General features: G+C 43.9%; 1 protein-coding gene across 1 annotated transcript in view; it reads left to right on the top strand.

The window, feature by feature from the left end:
* MGAT5 (alpha-1,6-mannosylglycoprotein 6-beta-N-acetylglucosaminyltransferase) overlaps positions 1-21,577 on the top strand; it is a gene marked incomplete at both ends in the record, with an annotated part of 224,113 nt that overhangs the window by 8,395 nt on the left and 194,141 nt on the right. The window contains one exon of the mRNA XM_082659049.1: positions 6,974-7,138. Coding sequence (XP_082515175.1) covers positions 6,974-7,138 — 165 coding nt within the window. The remainder of the gene's footprint in view (positions 1-6,973; positions 7,139-21,577) is intronic.

Below are 21,577 nucleotides of genomic sequence, written 5' to 3'. Positions count from 1 at the left end.
GGAGCTTTCCCCCAGCACAGGAATAGCATTTACTTCTAGGTACAAGTTCAAGTCAAAGCTTAATTCCGTACAGCTAACCCAGGAGAGCACGGCAGTCAGTGCCTCTGAGCTGCTCTTTCACTGGGTGATGATTGTTCCCTTTGTGACCTGGACGGCCTGTGACAGCTGCAGGGGGAAGGGCATATTTGTGAGTTTAGGGGACGGTGAGTTGTCCACCGGGGGGGCTTGAAGAACCCAGCTGAGATGAGGCAGTGAGGGTCAGTGACTGAGATGCTTCTTGGGAGGGGGGAGGGGACATCAGGCTACCTGTGGCCAGTATCCTTGAGTTCCGAGGGTAGACTACACAGTACTGATTGCATTTTCAGGTAGCATTTCGTGCCTTTGTGATTGTCAGAATGATGTGAACGTTTATAGAAAATTCAGAGCTTCTGGAATATGAGGCTGTCGAAAACCTGGGACCCTCCAGGCACTTTTCCTGGGCTGGCTTCTTTTTTCTCCCCATGTGAAAGGAAAAAAAAATTCATTTTCAGTTCCAGCAGCTGTTTGAGTCACTGTTTCAAAGCTGTTCAACACACGATAAAAGATATTGTCCGTAAAATGCGCAAGGGCAGAGATGATCCCAAGTCCAGCTTTGCATTCTTACAAATAAAGAGATAAAACACTCTTTACCCCCAAACCAGGTAAATTTGATTTCTCTCCATCCTTTATTTAAATGCAGATATATATGTGTGTGTATGCTCATTTTTAAAAACTGGAATATTTTACATAGAGCTTTTTGAACTCATCTTTATTTTATTTCCCTGTCCATTATATCTTTTTTTAATGGCCATACACTTTTCCTTTTTCATCCAACCATTCAATAAACATTTATTGAGCTCCTGAGGTCAATAGCTTGTGGCAGTAAACAGAGATGACAGAACAGACCTGCTCTCTGGCCTCCAGTCCAGCGATTTATTCCATTTTAGGAATAGATGGACACCATATGATGTAACCTTTTTGTTGGGTATTTGGGTAGTGTCCACTGCTTATCTATAATAAATAGCACTGTTCTCTTTTATAACTAACACTGTCTCGAATGTCCTTGTACATAATGAATGGACTGTATTTTGGTCATTACTCTAACCGTATTATCTTTCTGTGGAAAGGTCATTTTAAAATTAATTTTCAAACATGTAACTGATGAAACTTGACATTCCTGGCAGTCAGTGGGAATGAGAGTTTGGGGTTAATTCTTTTTTCATTAGCGCCTTCCTTTCTCATTAGCGCCTTCCTTTCTCATTAGCGCCCTGTCTTTTGCTGGCTTCTCTGGAGCAGCAAGTGAATCTGCTCTGTGGTCCTGCTGTTCCAGCTCTGCTCTGGACTGGGGGGCGGGGAAACACGGCCATGGTAGAGAAGGAATTGCATTAGGAACAAACACAGATGTAAATGATCTCTGGCAGTTCCGCTGTAAGTCCTTGCTTATTGCTTCTGTGCCAGTGAATCGTGGCGGCTGTATCTTAAATGTAGTTCTTGATTGTGTGTGCCCAGAATCCTTGACATGCAGGTTCTGAAAGTTCCGACTGAGCAGCTTGAGGATGGGACCTGGTACCTCTGACTCCACAGCCAAGCCTGATGGACAGCAGGCTGGAGAACCACTGCTTTGGGAAGCGTGTCCCAGGGGAATGGGGTGGGACCAGCCTTGAGGCACTGCCCTCAAGCACTGACCTTTCTCAGTTGACTTGCTGATCTGGGCAATCAGGGTTTACCACCCAGTCTCACAGTGTTAGCTGATAGACTTATAAACTGACAGACCTTTTTCCACCAGCAGGACCCCCCTTTCTCCTGATATTTCATCTCCTTGGACTCCAGCTACGGGGGAAGGTGTAGCTGGCAGTGATATCTCCTTGACTGTCCTGCTCAAGGATGCGGCAGCATCTTCCAGCCCCTCTTATCCTTAATGTCATGGCTTTCAGGAAATGAAAATTTACAGAAGCTGCCAGAGCACCTGTTCTGAGATTTTGTTGATCTCACCCTTTATCAGAGAACTCCTGGCATGATAGAAACGAAAAGCTTCCTTTCCCCAGAGGGACATTTTAAATGTTTTTACCTACTTTGATCTCATCTTTATCACGGACAGTAAGTTTTCGGAATGCAGAATTGCAGTAGTAATGTTGGGATTAAATTTTTATTACTGAGGCTTTGAAGCACAAACAAAATTTTAAAAGCCTGTTAGTAATTGGGAATTGTAATCCTGCTGAGGATACAGTTTATGGCTGTAATAACTTTAAAACACAATGATAAATATGAAAATATTATACTAGAATTTGGAGGAATGTTTTCATCTTCATTTCTTTATTAAACTGTATAGAAATTATTCTTGGGTGTTCAGTCTTATCAAATATATGGGTTAACATTAAGACGAAAATATACAAAAATACTCTGGTATTAGTTTAAAATTGCAGTAAAACTCTTAACAATTTTTGCAGGTTTAGCTGTGAAATACAAAGGTGAGAAACAATTTCATCGCTTAGAAAGGTATAGTTTATTTAGCCTTCTTTGTGGGAAGACTAAATGTAGTTCATTTAGTTGTTGGTTCATTCATTCACTCACTTATTCATTTAGGTAACACACACTTACTGATTACTGTGTCAGGCACTGTGCCAGTTGGTAAGGATACAAAGATGGGCTTGGGATCATCTTTGCCCTTGTGTGTTTTATTGACACAGTATCTTTTATCTTGTGTTGGACTGCCTTGAAATTGTGACTCAAATAGCTGCTTGAGTTGAAAATGAACTTTTTTTTTTCCCCATATTAGGAGAGAAACCATGCCTACTCAGGTAGAGTGTCTAGAGAGGCTAAGGTTTTGATAGTCTTCCATTTTCATTTTAAGGGAGACGATATAGAAAGATAAGTTCTTCATTACGTTGTAGTGTTGGAGCTGCTCACGGCACAGTGGTATCACGAGTCTTGAGGGTGGCTGGGATATGGTTTAACAGAAACACGTGGCAGAAGCTCAGGAGTTAATCCCTGCTAAGTGTGTTCAGAAGTAGCAGGTCAGAGATGCTTGCTGGCCGGCAGGTCCATAGTGGTCCTCAAGAGGCATTGTAGCATAGAGGGTAAGAGCTGTTGGGTCTGGAACCCCATTATCTGGGTTTGGACACTGGATCTGCAGACGCGTGGGACAAACTAGTTAACCTCTGGGTACTGTGGTTTACCCATTTGTGAAATGGAGATGGGAATGACAACACGTTTCTCATATTGTCTTGGCAGGATCAAGTGAGTTAATCCACGGAAAGTGCTTAGGACAGTAGCTGACACATAGGGCTCAGTAAATAGTGACGCTGGTGGTGCTGCTGGAGGAGCAGCGGCAGCACTAGTAGCAGTGGCAACAATGCAGTAATAATAGTAGCAATAGTAGTAGCAGCAGCAGTAGCAACCTTAGCGATAGTAGCAGCAGTGGTAGTATTGGGGCAGTAGTGGTGACGGTGACCATCAGCACCTTATCATCATCATGAATTCCTTTATTCGTACCATGTCACAGTCACAAAAGGTCCATCTATGTAGGGGGGATCAACAAGAGATAGGGGGTCACATTTATTGATGGACTGTATCTTTTTTTTTTTTTTTTGTGGTACCCGGGCCTCTCACCGTTGCGGCCTCTCCCGTTGTGGAGCACAGGCTCCGGACGCGCAGGCTCAGCGGCCATGGCTCACGGGCCTAGCTGCTCCGCGGCACGTGGGATCTTCCCGGACCGGGGCACGAACCCGTGTCCCCTGCATCGGCAGGCGGACTCTCAACCACCGTGCCACCAGGGAAGCCCGATGGACTGTATTTTAAGAATCAAGGAAGAATGTCTTCTTAACACTGATGTGACAACTTTGTATTCTACCTAAGCTGTGTGCCATCAGTGACTATCACCAAAAATTGTGGGTTGGGGACTCTGTCCAGTAGTCCTGTTACCTTTTAACAAAAGGGCAAAAGGTTACCAGCCCTTAAGAGACCTGCAGCATGGGCTAGGCTGCTGTCCGCTCCCACCTTCCCTCATTGTAGTTCCCATCATAGTTGTAGCAGTGCCACCATGGAAGTCACACAGAATGCCAGTTTAGTGACTGTGTTCTTACACTTCATTCCCTCTCCCGTAACCCTTCTGTCCGGATTCTCTCTGGACATCTCCACAGAAGGGCAGCGGGGAAGACAAGCGTTGGGGGAGTGTGCTTAATTCAGTGGTTCTCAAATGGGGTGCAGTCTGGAGGCATTTCTGATTGTCACATGGGGGGATTGCTACTGTCATTTAATGGCTGGAGTCCAGGGATGCTGCCAAACACCTTAAATGCATAGGACAGCCTCTCCCATCCCCTGCCTCCCCCCCCCCCCCGCCCCAGGGCAAAGAATTATCTGGTCCCAAGTGTCAATTGTGTCAAAGTTGAGAAAGCCTGAGTTAACCCAAACTGGAGGGTCAGGGCCTCTGCGTCTGGCTGATGACAATTGCTGGTAAGAGTTAAATGCCATTTTTACATGTGGACTCCTTGGCTGATAATTCAGGCTCTGGGCAAAGAGGCTGGAGATGGGGGAGATTGATATCATTTATCTGAGGAGTGGTTTCTTTACAGTGAATACAGCCCCCGAGTGGCACCATTGCCCCCGTCTGTGTGACTGTCCTCTGGCAATCTTCAGAGCTCTGGAGAAGGGGGCAGTGCTTTAGATTCAGTGTAAGAGCAGAGCCGGTGGCTGACTCCTGCTGTCCACGCCAGCCAATGATGTGTCAGGGACAGGCTGTGAGTCATGCTGACTGTGGGACTGCAGCCCCTGGAGGAGAATGATCTCATGACCCTTTGGATAAAACGGTAAAGCTTTGCATCACTCAGGGAGAGATTTCTCCAGGAAGGATGAGAGCATTTTCCAAAGGTTTTATTTTTTATTTATCTATGTAACAGACAGTTATGTAGTGCTTATTGTGTGCCAGGCAGTGTTCAAAACATATTAACTCATTAAGTCCTCATTACAACCCCGAAGAGGTAGGCTTATTCTTTCAACTCGTACAAATAAGGATGCAAAAATGGAGAGAGACGACTCAAACCTAGGAAGTGATTAGAGTCTAATAAGCCCTTAATCGTTATGCTGTGGATGAAAGTCACTGAATTTCATGCTTGGTTTCTTTTTTCAGCCAGACTCTCGACTTCTGGCTGGTCACACTGAGATGTCAGGGAATTAGGCAGACCTGAGTCGAGTCTGCGTTGCGCTTTTGTATCTCTTTAACCCTGAGCATATTACTTTCTGTCTGTGAATCTCAGTTTTCTCTTCTGTGAAGTGAAGTCATACCTGCTTCATGGAGAATGTGAAGATAAATGGAATTCCTTATAAGTGTGCATGGCACGTGATAGGCGTTCAGGAACTGTTAGTTCCCTTCTAACCTTCTTTGTTAGAATCATATTTTTAGCCAATTGCTCTAATGTTATGGCCAGCTTGTCTTACTACCTGTGGGTAAGGTACACACTGAAGAGCAAAAAATAGACCTGGTCGGATGTTTGTTAGAGTGAGTGAATGAACAGTCTGCTACAGATCTTAACGTGGTGAAGAAGTCTGATGTTTGGTGTTGGGTGTGGTGGAACGATTGAGATTATGCTAATAAGCACATAGAACCAGACTTTCAGGATGAAGATGTGGGTTCTGTTTCTGTTCGTAGTTTTTAGTCAGCTTCGGTGAAGCGTCTGTAAACCACCAAGCATGCAAAATTTCATGTCAGTTACACACACACCTTTGTTTCTGTTCAGATGAGTGTCTCTCTTGGACCTGGCAAAGTAGGAGGCCTGCATGCCTGTTGGTGGAGGGTCATGGGCTGTGCTCTGGGGTTGGTGGATTGATCCAGTGTGTGTTTCTTTCCTGGCCGGATCAGAGCACCTGTTCGGCGCTAGTGTGCTCTGTTCCCAGCAGAATAGAAGGTGACAACTTCCCATTTGTCTCAGTTCAGGACTTTTCTGCATCCTGTTCCCTCCACTTATGTCCTACTCCCCTGGCCCACTCCCAATTCATAAGCGAGTCTGAATTCTGTTCACCTAGATGGCTATCCTGTGGTCCTCCTGCTTTTATCACATGTACAAGTCAGACTATCTTTCTTTGATTATGAGTTTCCACAGGAGAGGGAGCTAACTTAATTTCTCTCTGTGTGTGTAGAATACCTTGTATACAAACTTAGTAAATACTTACGTAGGCACGAAGATAATGTGTCTGTAATTTATCCAGAGAGAAGAACACTTCTCTATAACCCACAGCCAGATACGTAAGAAAGAGAATCAACTCTTAAATGTAAGCACCAGAAAAGAACAGCGTCCCAGCGTCTAGAACAATGCCTGGCACATAGTAGTTGTTTAATAAATATGTCTCGAATGAATGAATGAATCTGGTCTTTATTATAAGTGTCTTCCTAAATTGCATTATAGTTAACTCTAGGTTATCCAGCATGTCTGGAATCTGGAACTATAGCTTTTATTAAGTATTACCATATGTAACCAACAGCAGTAAAGACTTTGCAAAAAATTTGGACATGCGAGAGTCTACAGCACTAAAAAAACTAACAATGAACTTGATCCGGAAGTTACTTCAGGGCCTTGCTACACTTTGGGCTTGTCATTCAGTGTGTCAGTAACCACCATGCTAGAACAAGGAAGAATTTAACAGAGTGTTTTGGTAGGATGCTGAGTAACGGAGTTTTCTCTCTCAACCTAGTAGCCAGGAATAATTTTAATGTTACTTACCGCGAAAGTTGTCTTACAGAGCGAACTGATTTGTTTTGCACTCTTTGGGCCACTTGAATGTGGCCTCTGTCATCTTTAAGAGGTGGTTTGTTAGGACAGATCTTCAAGTGGTACTTTTTGATTTGCCGCCTTTTGTTCTTCATGTCAGAGAGAGAAACAAAGGGGGGAGGGGGAGCGTGTGCGCACCAGGCAAATGTGCGGGGACCAAAGGATTTTCAAACTATGTACGTTTTCTTTTACAGATTTGAAGAAGACTCTTGCTGTGTTGTTGGATAACATTTTGCAGCGCATTGGCAAGTTAGAGTCAAAGGTGGACAACCTCGTAATCAATGGCACAGGGACGAACTTGACCAACTCCACCACAGCTGTTCCCAGCTTGGTAGCACTTGAGAAAATTAATGTGGCAGGTAAGGACTGCAATTCTATGCCCTGACATGAAGTCAAAGCCTGCTTCGAACTCGGAAGAGAATACAGGAGCACAGTGTTCTTATTGGCATAATATAAATCCCATAAACTTGGTGTGGCCCCTGTAAAGCTCATTTTTAATTTATTTTTGAATAACACGTTCAAATGCTTTTATAGTCTCTTCATGATGTGTAATATCTGGTGGTCTCCATGGCATATTTCCCATAATGGGCTCCTGGAATTACTTTTTTTTTTTTTTTTTTGGCGGTACGTGGGCCTCTCACTGTTGTGGCCTCTTCCTCTGCGGAGCACAGGCTCCGGACGCGCAGGCTCAGCGGCCATGGCTCACGGGCCCAGCCGCTCTGCGGCATGTGGGATCCTCCCGGATCGGGGCACGAACCCGTGTCCCCTGCATCGGCAGGCTGACTCTCAACCACTGCGCCACCAGGGAAGCCCTTGAGTGCCCTTTTTGGCTTTTCTTTCCCTCTTTCTTATAGGAAATTCACAGCCTTAAGTAGGAGAGAGATTCTTTTCCTTTCCCACCTCCCAGTGTCAAAACGTTTAATTGTTTCACATCAGGCAAGCTTGTTGTATTACGTTTCTGCTGTGTTCTTTGCCCTTTAGCAAGTTTTAAATTGCAAAATATATTTTTAATAATCCAAAGTATTCCACTAAACAGGTATTAAAAATAACTTTTAATTACAACACAGAGGCAGTGTCAACTAGGCCATAAATCCTGTCTTCCCTTGCAGTTTCCAACAGCTTCTGTAATTAGACAAGAAAACCTCCCACTGTGTTGAGCTACTGATTAATAAATGGAACCCATGCCTCTCCAGCCTCCACTCCTCCACCCCTGTTCCCAGTAGGAGATGCTGTTGAGAAGGTCCTGTCTGATTTCATGGCAGCTCTGCAGGACCTTATATGGGGGGGTGGTTGGTGAAGATTGCTCTGCCTCTAACACTGCTGCCTCCCAGCGCCTCTGTCCTGTAGGGCCTGTGTCCACATGTCTGCTGTCATTCTCTTCCTGATAAGGGATCTAGCTGCCTCTGACTGTCTGGTTTGTGTGCCAGGCTCACAGGGAGACTTGGTGCCTGAGCTCCAAGTCTCAGGGTACAAAACTGTGGAATGAAATGGAAGGCAGGTGGTGGCTACTTATTTCAAGTGGGATCCCAGCCCTGTGTATGGAGCTAGTTTACTTGGCTAACATAGATCTCCGAGCACATCCTGAAAGTCATTGGCTCTGACTAGGGCTCCTTTAGAGGTGCCACTGGTACTGTGTTTTTACTGATATTTATAGAACCAGAGTATTTTATTTTGTTTCCTTTTGGGAAAAAGGGAGCAAATTTAAAGTTATGCCTTTGATAATTAACCTCATTCTTACTCGTTTGCGGCTCTCGTGTGTGACACACTCCATACCTTCGGGAGTTTTACTTGGCCAATTAGTAAAATAATACACATGCTTAGAATAACACCAATTATGGTCGCTCTAAGCAGGGGTGACTGTGGAAGGCTTCTGACATAGTCAGAAGGTAAACTTTGAAGGTGGGTAGGATTGAGGCGATTGAGAAAGAGACAGACTAGAAATGGATTGTGACACAGATAAAAAGTTGTTAGTTTCCTCTCCTTCCTTCCAACTAGCAACCACTCGGTAAATACCAGTACAGTTCCAGAGCCTTGGAGGCACGTGATTTTATTTACTCTTCTCAGCATCTCAGAGACGTGGTTTCACACAGGTTTTGTGACTTTAAGCATTTGGGATGGGGTGAGGCTTTGTTGCTGAGCTCAGCTGAAGACCTCCTCGTGCCAAGTAGAGAAGACATTGTGTTTGCTCCTTCTTTCTTGCTTCCACTTATAAAATCATCCCAAACGGGTGAGCCTAGAAAAAATGTGCAACCATTTTCTTAGATGTTCCCCAAAGAGCTGCCAGTTTCCTGGACTATTTAATATCCTGTCTAATAAGGAAGTTCTTTATGACTGAGGGTCTGTTTCTTTGGCTGACCTGTGTGTTAGAAAACAAAAAACTTGTCCCTCTGTGCGTGTGGGTGCATATGCATTCCCTGCCCAGACACTGCGTTAGTCACAGTGGCTATAGATGTGGAATGAAGAGTGCGGGCATCCTCCTTTATTTCCCCCAGAGGTTGGAGGGTCCTTTATATCTTGTCAAATAACCCACATATTTTTTTTTTTATTTGCCAGGTCTATAGCTTAGGGTGCCAAAAAGAAGGACAAGCACTTAAGTTCCTAGTCCTAGCTCATGGTCAACCCTTTATGGCTTTTTTTTGTCCTTTTCCTGATCCATGGCTGTGCTGGCAGTCCTCACACCCCTCCTGTCATAGCAGGAGTGGCTCTTGAGCTGTGAGAGAGGTCGTTTTAATAGGGTTCCAATCCTAGTTGAGTGAAGTTTTTCTTTCTTCCTTTCTGCATTAAGACATGTGGTAATTGCTAAGAAATGTTCTCCCTGGTGTGACTTTACTGCTTACTCTGGTGTCTTATTGCTAACTGATGTTTCTGACTGCTTACTGTTGTGTCTTACTGCTCACTGATAGTTCTTCTGGTTGGCTATAAACTGCATCTAAATTGGGTACCATAGCAGTTGAAGAAGAATTCTCTAAATATATTTTCTTTTTAGGGATGTGTGTGTGTGTGTGTGTGTGTGTGTGTGTGTGTGTGTGTGTGTGTGTCCCCTTTTTCTCTCTTTAGCTGTGTTCTATGTGGCTTTTATTGAAAATGGCTTGTCTTACCAAATTTATTATTGCTCTTGGGCTTTTTTATTATGTGAAAATGAATGTTCTCCTAGATAAATTTAGGTGGAAATGAACTTTATGAAAATCAAGAATCAGATTGAACTGCATGTTTTTTTTAAACATCTTTCTTAGTGTATAATTACTTTACAACGGTGTGTTAGTTTCTGCTGTATAACAAAATGAATCAGCTGTATGTATACATCTAACCCCATATCTCCTCCCTCTAGTGTCTCCCTCCCTCCCACCCTCCCTATCCCACTCCCCTAGGTGGTCACAAAGCACCGAGCTGATCTCCCTGTGCTACGCGGCTGCTTCCCACTAGCTATCTATTTTACATTTGGTAGTGTATATATGTCCATGCCACTCTCTCACTTCGTCCCAGCTTACCCTAACACCTCCCCATTCTCTACGTCTGCATCTTTATTCCTGTCCTGCCCCTAGGTTCTTCAGAACTATTTATTTATTTATTTATTAGATTCTATATACATATTAGCATACGGTATTTTTCTCTTTCTGACTTACTTCACTCTGTATGACAGACTCTAGGTCCATGCATCTCACTACAAATAACTCAATTTCGTTTCTTTTTATGGCTGAGTAATATTCCATTGTATATATGTGCCACATCTTCTTTATCCATTCATCTGTTGATGGACACTTAGTTTGCTTCCATGTCCTGGGTATTGTAAATAGAGCTGCAATGAACATTGTGGTACATGTCTTTTTTTGAATTACGGTTTTCTGAGGGTATATGCCCAGTAGTGGGATTGCTGGGTCATATAGTAGTTCTAGTTTTAGTTTCGTAAGGAACCTCCATACTGTTCTCCATAGTGGCTGTATCAATTTACATTCCCACCAACAGTGCAGGAGGGTTCTCTTTTCTCCACACCCTCTCCAGCATTTACTATTTGTAGATTTTTTTTTGTTTGTTTGTTTTGTTTTTTTCTGTTTTGCGGTACACGGGCCTCTCACTGTTGTGGCCTCTCCCATTGTGGAGCACAGGCTCCGGACACTCAGGTTCAGCAGCCATGGCTCCCGGGCCCAGCCGCTCCGCGGCATGTGGGATCTTCCCGGACCGTGGCACAAACCCGTGTCCCCTGCATCGGCAGGCGGACTCTCAGCCACTGCGCCACCAGGGAAGCCATGTTTGTAGATTTTTTGATGACGGCCATTCTGACTGGTGTGAGGTGATATCTCATTGTAGTTTTGATTTGCATTTCTCTAATGATTAATGATGTTGAGCATTCTTTCATGTGTTTGTTGGCAATCTGTATATCTTCTTTGGAGAAATGTCTGTTTAGGTCTTCAGCCCATTTTTGGATTGGGTTGTTTTTTTTTTTTATATTGAGTTGCATGAGCTGCTTGTCTATTTTGGAGATTAATCCTTTGTCAGTTTCTTTGTTTGCAAATATTTTCTCCCATTCTGAGGGTTGACTTTTCGTCTTGTTTATGGTTTCCTTTGCTGTGCAAAAGCTTTGAAGTTTCATTAAGTCCCATCTGTTTATTTTTGATTTTATTTCCATTTCTCTAGGAGATGGATCAAAAAGGATCTTGCTGTGATTTATGTCAAAGAGTGTTCTTCGTATGTTTTCCTCTAAGAGTTTTATAGTGTCAGGCCTTACATTTAGGTCTTTAATCCATTTTGAATTTATTTTTGTGTATGGTGTTAGGAAGTGTTCTAATTTCATTCTTTTACTCGTAGCTGTCCAGTTTTCCCAGCACCACTTATTGAAGAGGCTGTCTTTTCTCCACTGTATATTCTTGCCTCCTTTATCAAAGATAAGGTGATCATATGTGCATGGGTTTATCTCTGGGCTTTCTATCCTGTTCCATTGATCTGTATTTATGTTTTTGTGCCAGTACCATACTGTCTTGATTACTGTAGCTTTGTAGTATAGTCTGAAGTCAGGGAGCCTGATTCCTCCAGCTCTGTTTTTATTTCTCAAGATTGCTTTGACTGTTCGGTGTCTTTTGTGTTTCCATACATATTGTGAAATTTTTTGTTCTACTTCTGTGAGAAATGCATTTGGTAGTTTGATAGGGATTGCATTGAATCTGTAGATTGCTTTGAGTAGTATAGACATTTTCACAATGTTGATTCTTCCAATCCAAGAACATGCTATATCTCTCCATCTGTTGGTATCATCTTTAATTTCTTTCATTAATGTCTTATAGTTTTCTGCATACAGGTCTTTTGTCTCCTTCGATAGGTTTATTCCTAGGTATTTTATTCTTTTGTTGCAGTGGTAAATGGGAGTGTTTCCTTAATTTCTCTTTCAGATTTTTCATCATTAGTGTATAGGAATGTAAGAGATTTCTGTGCATTAATTTTGTATCCTGCTACTTTACCAGATTCATTAATGAGCTCTAGTAGTTTTCTGGTAGCATCTTTAGGATTCTCTATGTATAATATCATGTCATCTGCAAACAGTTGACAGTTTTACTTCTTCTTTTCCAATTTGGTTTCATTTTATTTCTTTTTCTTCTCTGATTGCTGTGGCAAAAACTTCCAAAACTATGTTGAATAATAGCAGTGAGAGTGGGCAACCTTGTCTTGTTCTTGATCTTAGAGGAAATGGTTTCAGTTTTCCACCATTGAGAATGATGTTGGCTGTGGGTTTGTCATATATGGCCTTTATTATGTTGAGGTAAGTTCCTTCTATGCCTACTTTATGGAGAGTGTTTATAATAAATGGGTGTTGAATTTTGTTGAAAGCTTTTTTGCATCTATTGAGATTATCATATGGTTATTCTCCTTCAGTTTTTTAATATGGTGTATCACATTGATTTGCGTATATTGAAGAACCCTTGCATACCTGGGATAAACCCCACTTGATCATGGTGTACGATCCTTTTAATGTGCTGTTGGATTCTGTTTGCTAGTGTTTTATTGAGGATTTTTGCATCTATGTTCATTAGTGATATTGGCCTGTCGCTTTCTTTTTGTGTGACATCTTTGGTTTTGGTATCAGGGTGATGGTGGCCTCGTAGAATGAGTTTGGGAGTGTTCCTCCCTCTGCTATATTTTGGAAGAGTTGGAGAAGGATAGATGTTAGCTCTTCTCTAAATGTTTGATAGAATTTTCCTGTGAAGCCATCTGGTCCTGGGCTTTTGTTTGTTGGAAGATTTTTAATCACAGTTTCAATTTCAGTGCATGAGATTGGTCTGTTTATATTATCTGTTTCTTCTTGATTCAGCCTCAGAAGGTTGTGCGGTTTCTAAGAATTTGTCCTTTTCTTCCAGGTTGTCCATTTTATTGGCATATAGTTGCTTGTAGTAGTCTCTCATGGTCCTTTGTATTTCTGCAGTGTCAGTTGTTACTTCTCCTTTTTCATTTCTAATTCTGTGGATTTGAGTCTTCTCCCTTGTTTTTCTTGATGAGTCTGGCTAATGGTTTATCAGTTTTGTTTATCTTCTCAAAGAACCAGCTTTTAGTTTTATTGATCTTTGCTGTTTTTTCCTTCATTTCTTTTTCATTTATTTCTGATCTGAGCTTTATGATTTCTTCCTTCTGCTCACTTTGGGGTTTTTTTGTTCTTCTTTCTCTAATTGCTTTAGGTGTAAGGTTAGGTTGTTTATTTGAGATGTTTCTTGTTTCTTGAGGTAGGATTGTATTGCTATAAACTACTCTCTTTGAACTACTTTTGCTGTATCCCTTAGGTTTTGGGTCATCATGTGTTCATTGTCATTTGTCTCTATGTATTTTTTGATTTCCTCTTTGATTTCTTCAGTGATCTCTTGGTTCTTTAGTGACATATTGTTTAGCCTCCATGTGTTTGCAGTTCTTACAGTGTTTTTCCTGTAATTGATATCTAGTCTCATAGTGTTGTGTTCGGAAAAGATACTTGATACGATTTCAAGTTTTCAAAGTTTACCAAGGCTTGATTTGTGACCCAATGAACTGCATTTCTGAGTTCTGTTTATCTTACGGAAGAGGACAGTGAATCAAAGAAATGAAAAAAAATAGATTGAAAAGAACAAAAACCACGTTTTAACCAATTATGATTTCTCCAGGCTTAATCCCTGAAGGGACTTGAGTGTGCCTTTTTCAAAATTATTTATTTTCGGAATGATACTTTGATTTTTTTGAAAGACCGATTCTGCTTTTCTCTAGAGTTGTGATATTAAATTATGAAGTGGAGTGAGTAGGATGGCGTCTGCACTTCTTGGCCATGTACTGACATGGGGGAAAGGTAAAAAGCTACAGGTGTGTGATGTGACAGTGCTGGCCTTCTGAGGACTGTTCGTGTCTGCCTTTATCCTCATTTTGTCCACTGTGTTGTTCAAAGCATGGCTGTTGAAGGTGTTTAATAAATACTGTCCACATGGGTTGGATTATGCTGGAGGTGGGTGGCATTTGGTTTCACTTCTGCAAGGGTTTCTCCTTGTTGCTCCTCTTTTCCATTTATATGTATGAGGATTTGCTTGGAAGTGGGACTTGGCATTCGTGTTCCTTTCTCGGACTTGAGCAGCAGACACTGCCTAAGAAATAGGAGTTTTTGTCGGTCGTGACTGAGCTTCCCATGGATGATTTGGTGCTGTGGAGCCTTCCTAGAATGTGGTGGTTCCAACTGTAGATTGTAATATTTGAGGGGAATGGGGATATTGTGCAGCTCTCTGTGGTGTGGGGGAGGGGAGGGAGGAACGTGGGCACACGTGTGTTTGCAAATTTATTGGTTTATACTCTCAAGAACTTGTTGTTGCCGTTCAGCAGCAGCTGAATAACTGGCCAACGCTGATGGCTCACTCCAAGGCTGAACATCATGATAGCACCGCCTTCTGTTTTGATTGCTTACAATGGCAAGGTGAATTGGGAAACAGAGTCACAATTGCGAGGTGAATTGGGAAACAGAGCACAACCCAAGAGGATGCTTTCTGTTGCTGAGTTCAAATTGAACATTAGGCAGCCCTGCATTTTCCACACGTCAGTTTCAGCATGTAACATATTCTCGTATTTGGGGTTGAAGTGCAGTGTATTTGAACTTGGGTGTTGTTCTCAATAAAAGAACCATAATTGTTATTCTTAGCATTGGAAAATTGATAATGAAAAATGTCCCTGCTGAGTCCCAGGGCCTGTATTTGGAAGTGCAGTTTCCCCCCCTTTGGGGCTGCTAATGGACCTTGAAATGAAGTTGCACCTGTTCTGTTTTCTTGCTTGTGTCCTCAAGTTTTCAGATGTGTTGGTGTGGCACCTGAAGTGTCCCAGCCCCACCCAGGCAGGAGCTTAGCAGGTGACTTTCCCAGGATCAGGTATTGGCCTGTCAGTGGCACCCCAGATGCTGCCCGAGAGAAAGGAGAGAGGTGAGACTGCAGGGGGCTTTTCTTTATTATTATTATTAATCTGAGTAAGAAACAAATGAGTTCCTTCTATCTACGTGTCCCTTTCTGTTTCATTCTTTGCAAAGGCAGCAATAAGTATTTGGCTGCTTGTGAGAAACAGTCCCTTTGGTATCTTCACAGAAAATGTATGCCATTGTTGGTGTGGTTTTCACTTTATGTGGTCAAGGGCACAGAAGGAGGAAGAGGAAGAAAATCCAGTTCAGAGGAGTGGTGCTGACCTGTGTGCCTGCGTATTTATAGCATTGAATCTCAACTGCCTGCAATTTTGCCAGCCAGGCAACGCTTGGCAATATCTGGAGACATTTTTTGGTTGTCACAACTGAGGAGGTGCTAGTGACATCTACTAGATAGAGGCCAGGGATGCCGCTAAACGGCTTGCAGTGCACAGGCCAGCCCCACAGCAGAGAATTATCTAGCCCCAAATGTCAGTTGCGCGCAGTGGTTCAGAAACCCTGATCTATAAGGTATTGTTGGAAACTGGTTTTCCCACTTATGATCAGTGTAGAATGATGTTTGAGACATTGAGGCTTCCTTATCAGCCAGCTGGGACCTTCAGTCTCCTTCCCCTTTCCGAGCAAGGCAGTTTGCAAACCTCCCAGTCATCACCGCTTCTGGCTTTGCAACTGGTCTTTGAAAGCTTTAAGAGATTTTATAAACTCCCAGAACGCTCTTCTGGAGTTCTGACCTTAAGAAACCTCTTTCCTGGACACAAACCAGTAAAATTTTGGCAATCTGCATTTTACTCTGGCTTATATAGAAGGTAATTATTTCTTTTCATGAAAGAGCCACTAATTCAGAATAATGATGGCAAAGTAGTTGGAGAGAGTGGATTTAAATTACCAGAATGTTTTAGAAGAAATTCCATTTTATTAATTTTTAAGCAGAGTATTTAATTATCGAGATATGAGCAAGTAAATAAGTTAAGGAAAATGAGAGTTCCCCAAAGATCTACTTCACAGTGTGAAATACCCTCCAGACCTTATCTGGAGCAACATCAAAGGAGATGAGACTGGAAATGTGGGTTGGGGGATCTGTGAAGAGTTTTCAGTGTAACACTAAGGAGTTTCTATTTTGTTCTGTAGGCAGTGACAGCTGATGAGGGTTTGAAGCAGGAGGATGATTAGATGAGGTCTGTATTTTCAGAGAAAAATTAATGGCCATGTGGACGCAGGTTGCTTGCGAAGGGGGTCACACTGAGCCAGATGAGAGTTTAATTCACTCGTGTAGAAGGATTGAAAGACATGTGCGTGAGGCCGGGGAGAAGGGGAGGATTTGAGACCCACGTGGGTGGAGCTCATGTGACGGGGATGCTGGTGGACCGTGGGAGGGGGCGAGGGAGGAGCCGTCATATGATTCCCAAGGATGGAGCTTGAAGGATGACTGGGGTGGGGCATTTATGGAGGAAACAAGCCAGCAAAGGCAGGAGTTGGGGAGGACAGTAGCCATGTGTTAATGTGGATTTAGGGAGTGTAAATTGCCTTGCCGCAAGTCATTTGTTTAGGAATATCAGTTTAAAGGAAGTTGGAACGTTGATTCTCAGGAGATGAGGGACAGTGAAAGGCACTGTTTGTAGAGCTACGCTGCCCAGGTTCACATCCAGGCTCCACCACTTCATACCTGTGTGACCTTGGGTGTGTTGCTTAACCTTTCAATGCCTGCGTTGCCTCTTCTGTAAAATGCGGGAGATAATAGTAGTGCCCATTTCATGGGGGTTGTTTATGAGGATTAAGTGAGATCAGTATCCTACGTAGAAACGTGCCTGGTGCAAAGTCAGCACTAAATGGGCATTTGTTAATTACAGTTTAAAGGCTACACACTTAGAATATTGATAGAAGAATGAAAGTTGGATTGACTGTTATTAATATTTATATGCAATATAATATTGACTAGTTATTGATATCACCATGGTGAAACTAATATTTCTGTAGTGTTTTTTGGATTAGAAAATATTTTCATACATGTATATTACTTCTTTTGAGTGCCTTAAACTTGAAGTTCCCAAATTGACCTTTTTGTCAGTACGTGGAGACCTTTATTATCAATATTAGAGGCTTAACGGGAATTCCACGTATTTGTCAGTAATCTCTTGGTTGCAAGAGGCAAAAATACTCAAACAGAAATGGAATTTGGGGCCCATGTAATTGGAGAGTTCAGAAGATGAGGCTGAGCTTGTATTGCTAGATACAGACACAGGAGCCGTCTCGAAGAACCTCAGTGGTACTGCCGTGGGCATTGGCTTCATTCTTAGGCTATCTTCCCAGGGTGGTGGCAGAAGTAGCCGCAGGAGGCTCTGGGTTTCTGGCAACACCCTTTGGGAGCGTTCTGTTGGCCTGGCTTGCAGTGTGAGCCTCTCCGTAACCCAGTGACAGTGCCCAGTGACCTCCTGATTGGCTAGGCCTGTATCACGTAGGTCACCCCGAGATTTCATGATGGGGGAGGGTCCCTAAAGAGATTCCAAGCAAGCAGATAAAAGAGATAAAGTGATCAGAGACCCATATCGCGTTATGGTTTGGATTTCCAGAGTCATCCTAAGCCTGACTCCAACTTTTCTTTCCAGGAGAGTTCAGAGGGCAAAGCTTCTGGAATGCTAACCTTTCTGCCCCCATTTTATTTATTTATTTATTTTTTTGCGGTACACGGGCCTCTCACTGCTGTGGCCTCTCCCGTTGCGGAGCACAGGCTCCGGACACACAGGCCCAGCGGCCATGGCTCACGGGCCCAGCCGCTCTGCGGCATGTGGGATCTTCCCAGACCGGGCCACGAACCCGTGTCCCCTGCACCGGCAGGCGGACTCTCAACCACTGCGCCACCAGGGAAGCCCTCTGTCCCCATTTGAAATGCTGCTGTGGCTGAGTGTGCCCCAGCCCTGCCAGGCACTAGCCCAGCCCACAGCATGCTGTTCATGTATGCCCTGATACATTGCCATGTTTTTGTCCTCAGCCTGGAATGCCCTCCATTTTTCTGGCTTACCCTTATTTATCATCTGTTCCAAGACTCACCTGAAGCACTCTCTCCAATAAGAAGCCTTCCTTGATGTCCTTCGTGCCCCAGAGGTTTCTGGTGCCCTTGCTTTATGTTCCCATGACTGCTGTGTGCATCTTTGGACCTTTCACAGCCAGGCTCCAAGCTCTTCAAAGGCATGGACCAAGTCCCCTACATTTTTCTTTTCATCCCAATACCTAGCTGGGAGCCTGGCAGATAGCAGGTTCTCCATAAGTGTTTGTCCAGCTGAACGCATGCTTCCCTCTCCTGGCCACACACCAGGTCAGCCACTGTCCTGAAACTTTTAGCACGACAGTGATAGCCATACGCTCAGTTCTGAATTGCAGTGTCTGCTGCTCGCCTGCTTTGGTAGTTTCCTAAATATTTTAGGAATTCCTGAAAGCACCTAGGAAGTTGACTGCTACGTTGATCAAAAGGGAAGTGCTTTTTTTTTGCTTTCCTATGCTTTCTGAAAACTAAGTTTCCATAATAAGATAATTTACTTTGTTATTTCTTCATGGCTAATTGTAAAAATGTAAGTAGGATTAAAAAAAAATTCTCACCAGCTACACTCTGTTAAGGATTGCTCTGAATGAAGAGTTCTTGCAGAAAAGAGGCAGGGGCCCACCAATCTCAATGCCTTTGGACTCATCACTGATCCTTCAAGGAATCCGTGGCTGTTTTCCTTTGAAAAAGTAAGAGTGAGTATCCCTCTAGGGAATGCTGTGCTTCCCCAGCTGTTTGAGGGGAACCATCAGGAAGAACGGCAGCCTTTAGGAATGTGCACGGTGGTGTTGGCCTTGGGAACTTGTGTGGGCATTAGTGTTATTTGTGAAAATGCCTCCGCGCGGTGCTTCTGTGGATCGGAGATAGGACATACTGAACTTAGACGTGTTTGTTTTAATCAGAAGGCGACAGATCCCACTCGCTCTCATTTGGCTTAATGAGGTGTGTGTATACAGTTGTGCTATCAGCTTACATATGGTATTGATTCAAAAGACATTCCACAGTGACAGCTCAGCCTATGCTTTCCTGAAGACACTCCCGTGTCTTCGCCGTTTCATCCTCTACCTGTTTGCGTTGACACGTTATTTCAATAGAAGCGTTCTAGAGCCTGAGATTTTAAAAATTCAGAAATATTTTAGAATGAAAGCTGTTTAGATGGAAGCAGGGAACTGTCTGTGTCTCCACGTTGTTGAAAAGGATTCTTAGGTTCAGAGGCTTTTGGGGTTTTGAGGAATTTTCTTTTAAGCTGTGCTTTTGGCTTTGCATATCCCTAGCTTCTAAAATTAGGTGGCCTCAATGAAAATCAGTTGCTAGTTTGGTTTTCCCATCCTCACTGGATCTCAGAAAAAGAAGAGATGGAGCATATATGGTAAAGGTGGTCTGAAGTTCTTGGCTGGGTTTAGAAATGAAGGAAAGAGGTGTTCAGTTTGGTAACATGAGGAAGCGAGTTTGAGCTGCCCCACAGTTCGGCCTGCAGACATCACCTCCTGGTGGTCTCCTTTTTCTGTCCCTCCTTTGCTTTTGGACATCAGGCACATCTCACATGCATGATCACAGCCCCCAAGTCCATTTATGTCAGACTGAGGGCCTGTAGCATCAGCAGGGCCAGCTGCGGGGCTCCCGTCGGGGGTCGACAGAGGGTGCATTTTGATGTGCCTTGTCAGAGGTGACCAGCTACGCTCTGAACTGCTTTTTTTTTTTTTTAATTTATTTTATTGTAGTTATAGTTGATTTGCAATGTTGTGTTAATTTCTGCTGTACAGCGAAGTGATTCTGTTAGACATATATGTACATTCTTTTTCATGTTCTTTTCCATTATGGTTTGTGACAGGATATTGAATATAGTTCCCTGTGCTCTACAGTAGGACCTTGTTGTTTATCCATCCTCTATATAATAGTTTGCATCTGCTAATCCCAAACTCCCAGACCTTCCCTCCCTCTCCCTTCCTCCCCCTTGGCAACCACAAGTCTTGAACCGCTTTTAAGCTGTCTTGATGTTTCGTGTTGGTGAACTTTTCAAGTCAACATCTACATTGGGGACTTCCTCTCTACTTGGATGCAGCTGGAGATGGGCTCTTGAAATGGGAGAACCACGGTGAACATCAAATGAAGGGCTTGAGCTAATGCTTGCCCTGTCCGGCGGGTGTGATCTAACAGCAGCCATAGGTTCTGGCTCAGACTCTGAGCCCTGACTGCCTGGGCTCAAATACCCACTCTGCCCCCTTCTAGCCATATGTCCTTGGAGAAACCCGGTCAGCTTCCTCATCAGTACACCGGGATTAAAGTACCTGGGCTGTGGTGCTATGGTGAGGACTGTGAGTTAATACATGGAAAACAAAAATAAGAGCTCAGTAAGTTTTGGCCACTGGGACATGCACTTCTTTTTTTTGTTTGTTTGTTTTTTTTGCGGTACGCGGGCCTCTCACTGTTGTGGCCTCTCCCATTGCGGAGCACAGGCTCCAGACGCGCAGGCTCAGCGGCCATGGCTCACGGGCCCAGCCGCTCCGCGGCATGTGGGATCCTCCCGGACCGGAGCACGAACCCGTGTCCCCTGCATCGGCAGGTGGACTCTCAACCAGTGCGCCACCAGGGAGGCCCGGGAGATGCACTTCTTAAGGATGCAGCTCAGGCTTCGACCTGTGGCCAGGCGTGTAGCAGATGGTCAGTGCTTGTGAGTGTGTAAACTACCCAGTTCTGATGCTGTTTCCTAGAGGAAACTGGACCTGGGGAAAGGGACTCCTGGAAGCTCTTGGCACTCACAGGCTGGACCATTGGTATCAGATAATCTTAAGCAGAACTCCCAGCCCCCCTTACTTACCCGCTGTTGGCGTTTTGTCACTATCGCTGAGCCTCAGCTTCATTGTGCAAGAGAGATAGTGATACCAACGTTCTCCCCAAGAGCGCTGAGGATGTATGAGATAAAGTTGTGCTGAGAGCCTGCACCACGTCTTGTCGCCACATACCGGCAGACCCCGCCCTTTGTGGTTAGTACCCTGTTAGAAGGGAGGGGCCCGAAGATAATACAGCAAGCACTGATGTGCCCTTTATACACCCAGCACTGCCTGGATGGTGCCAGGCCTTGTATCAGGCAGTGGGGATGCAGCCGGGTCAGAAGCTCGGGCTCCTGCTGGGAACGTAGGGCTCGCCGTGTAGCGGAGGAGAAGGAAGCCACGATCAGCAATGCTCAGAGTACCTTCCTTGACCTTCAACCTCGAGCTTCTTTCACTCTAGTCTGGGAGGACCTGTTGGCTCTGCCTGGGAAATGACCTTCAAACTCTGTAGCCATCTGGGCATAGGGCTTGGAATAACCTACAGGATTTGGCACAGAAGGAATGTCCACTGTCCCACGGTGGTTGTCATATGGCCTTT

Source organism: Grampus griseus (genome assembly GCF_964374135.1).
Source record: "Grampus griseus genome assembly, chromosome: 7".
Taxonomy (NCBI): Eukaryota; Metazoa; Chordata; class Mammalia; order Artiodactyla; family Delphinidae; genus Grampus; species Grampus griseus.
Note: the sequence above shows the minus strand (reverse complement) of the source record. Positions and strands in the feature narration are given on the sequence as shown.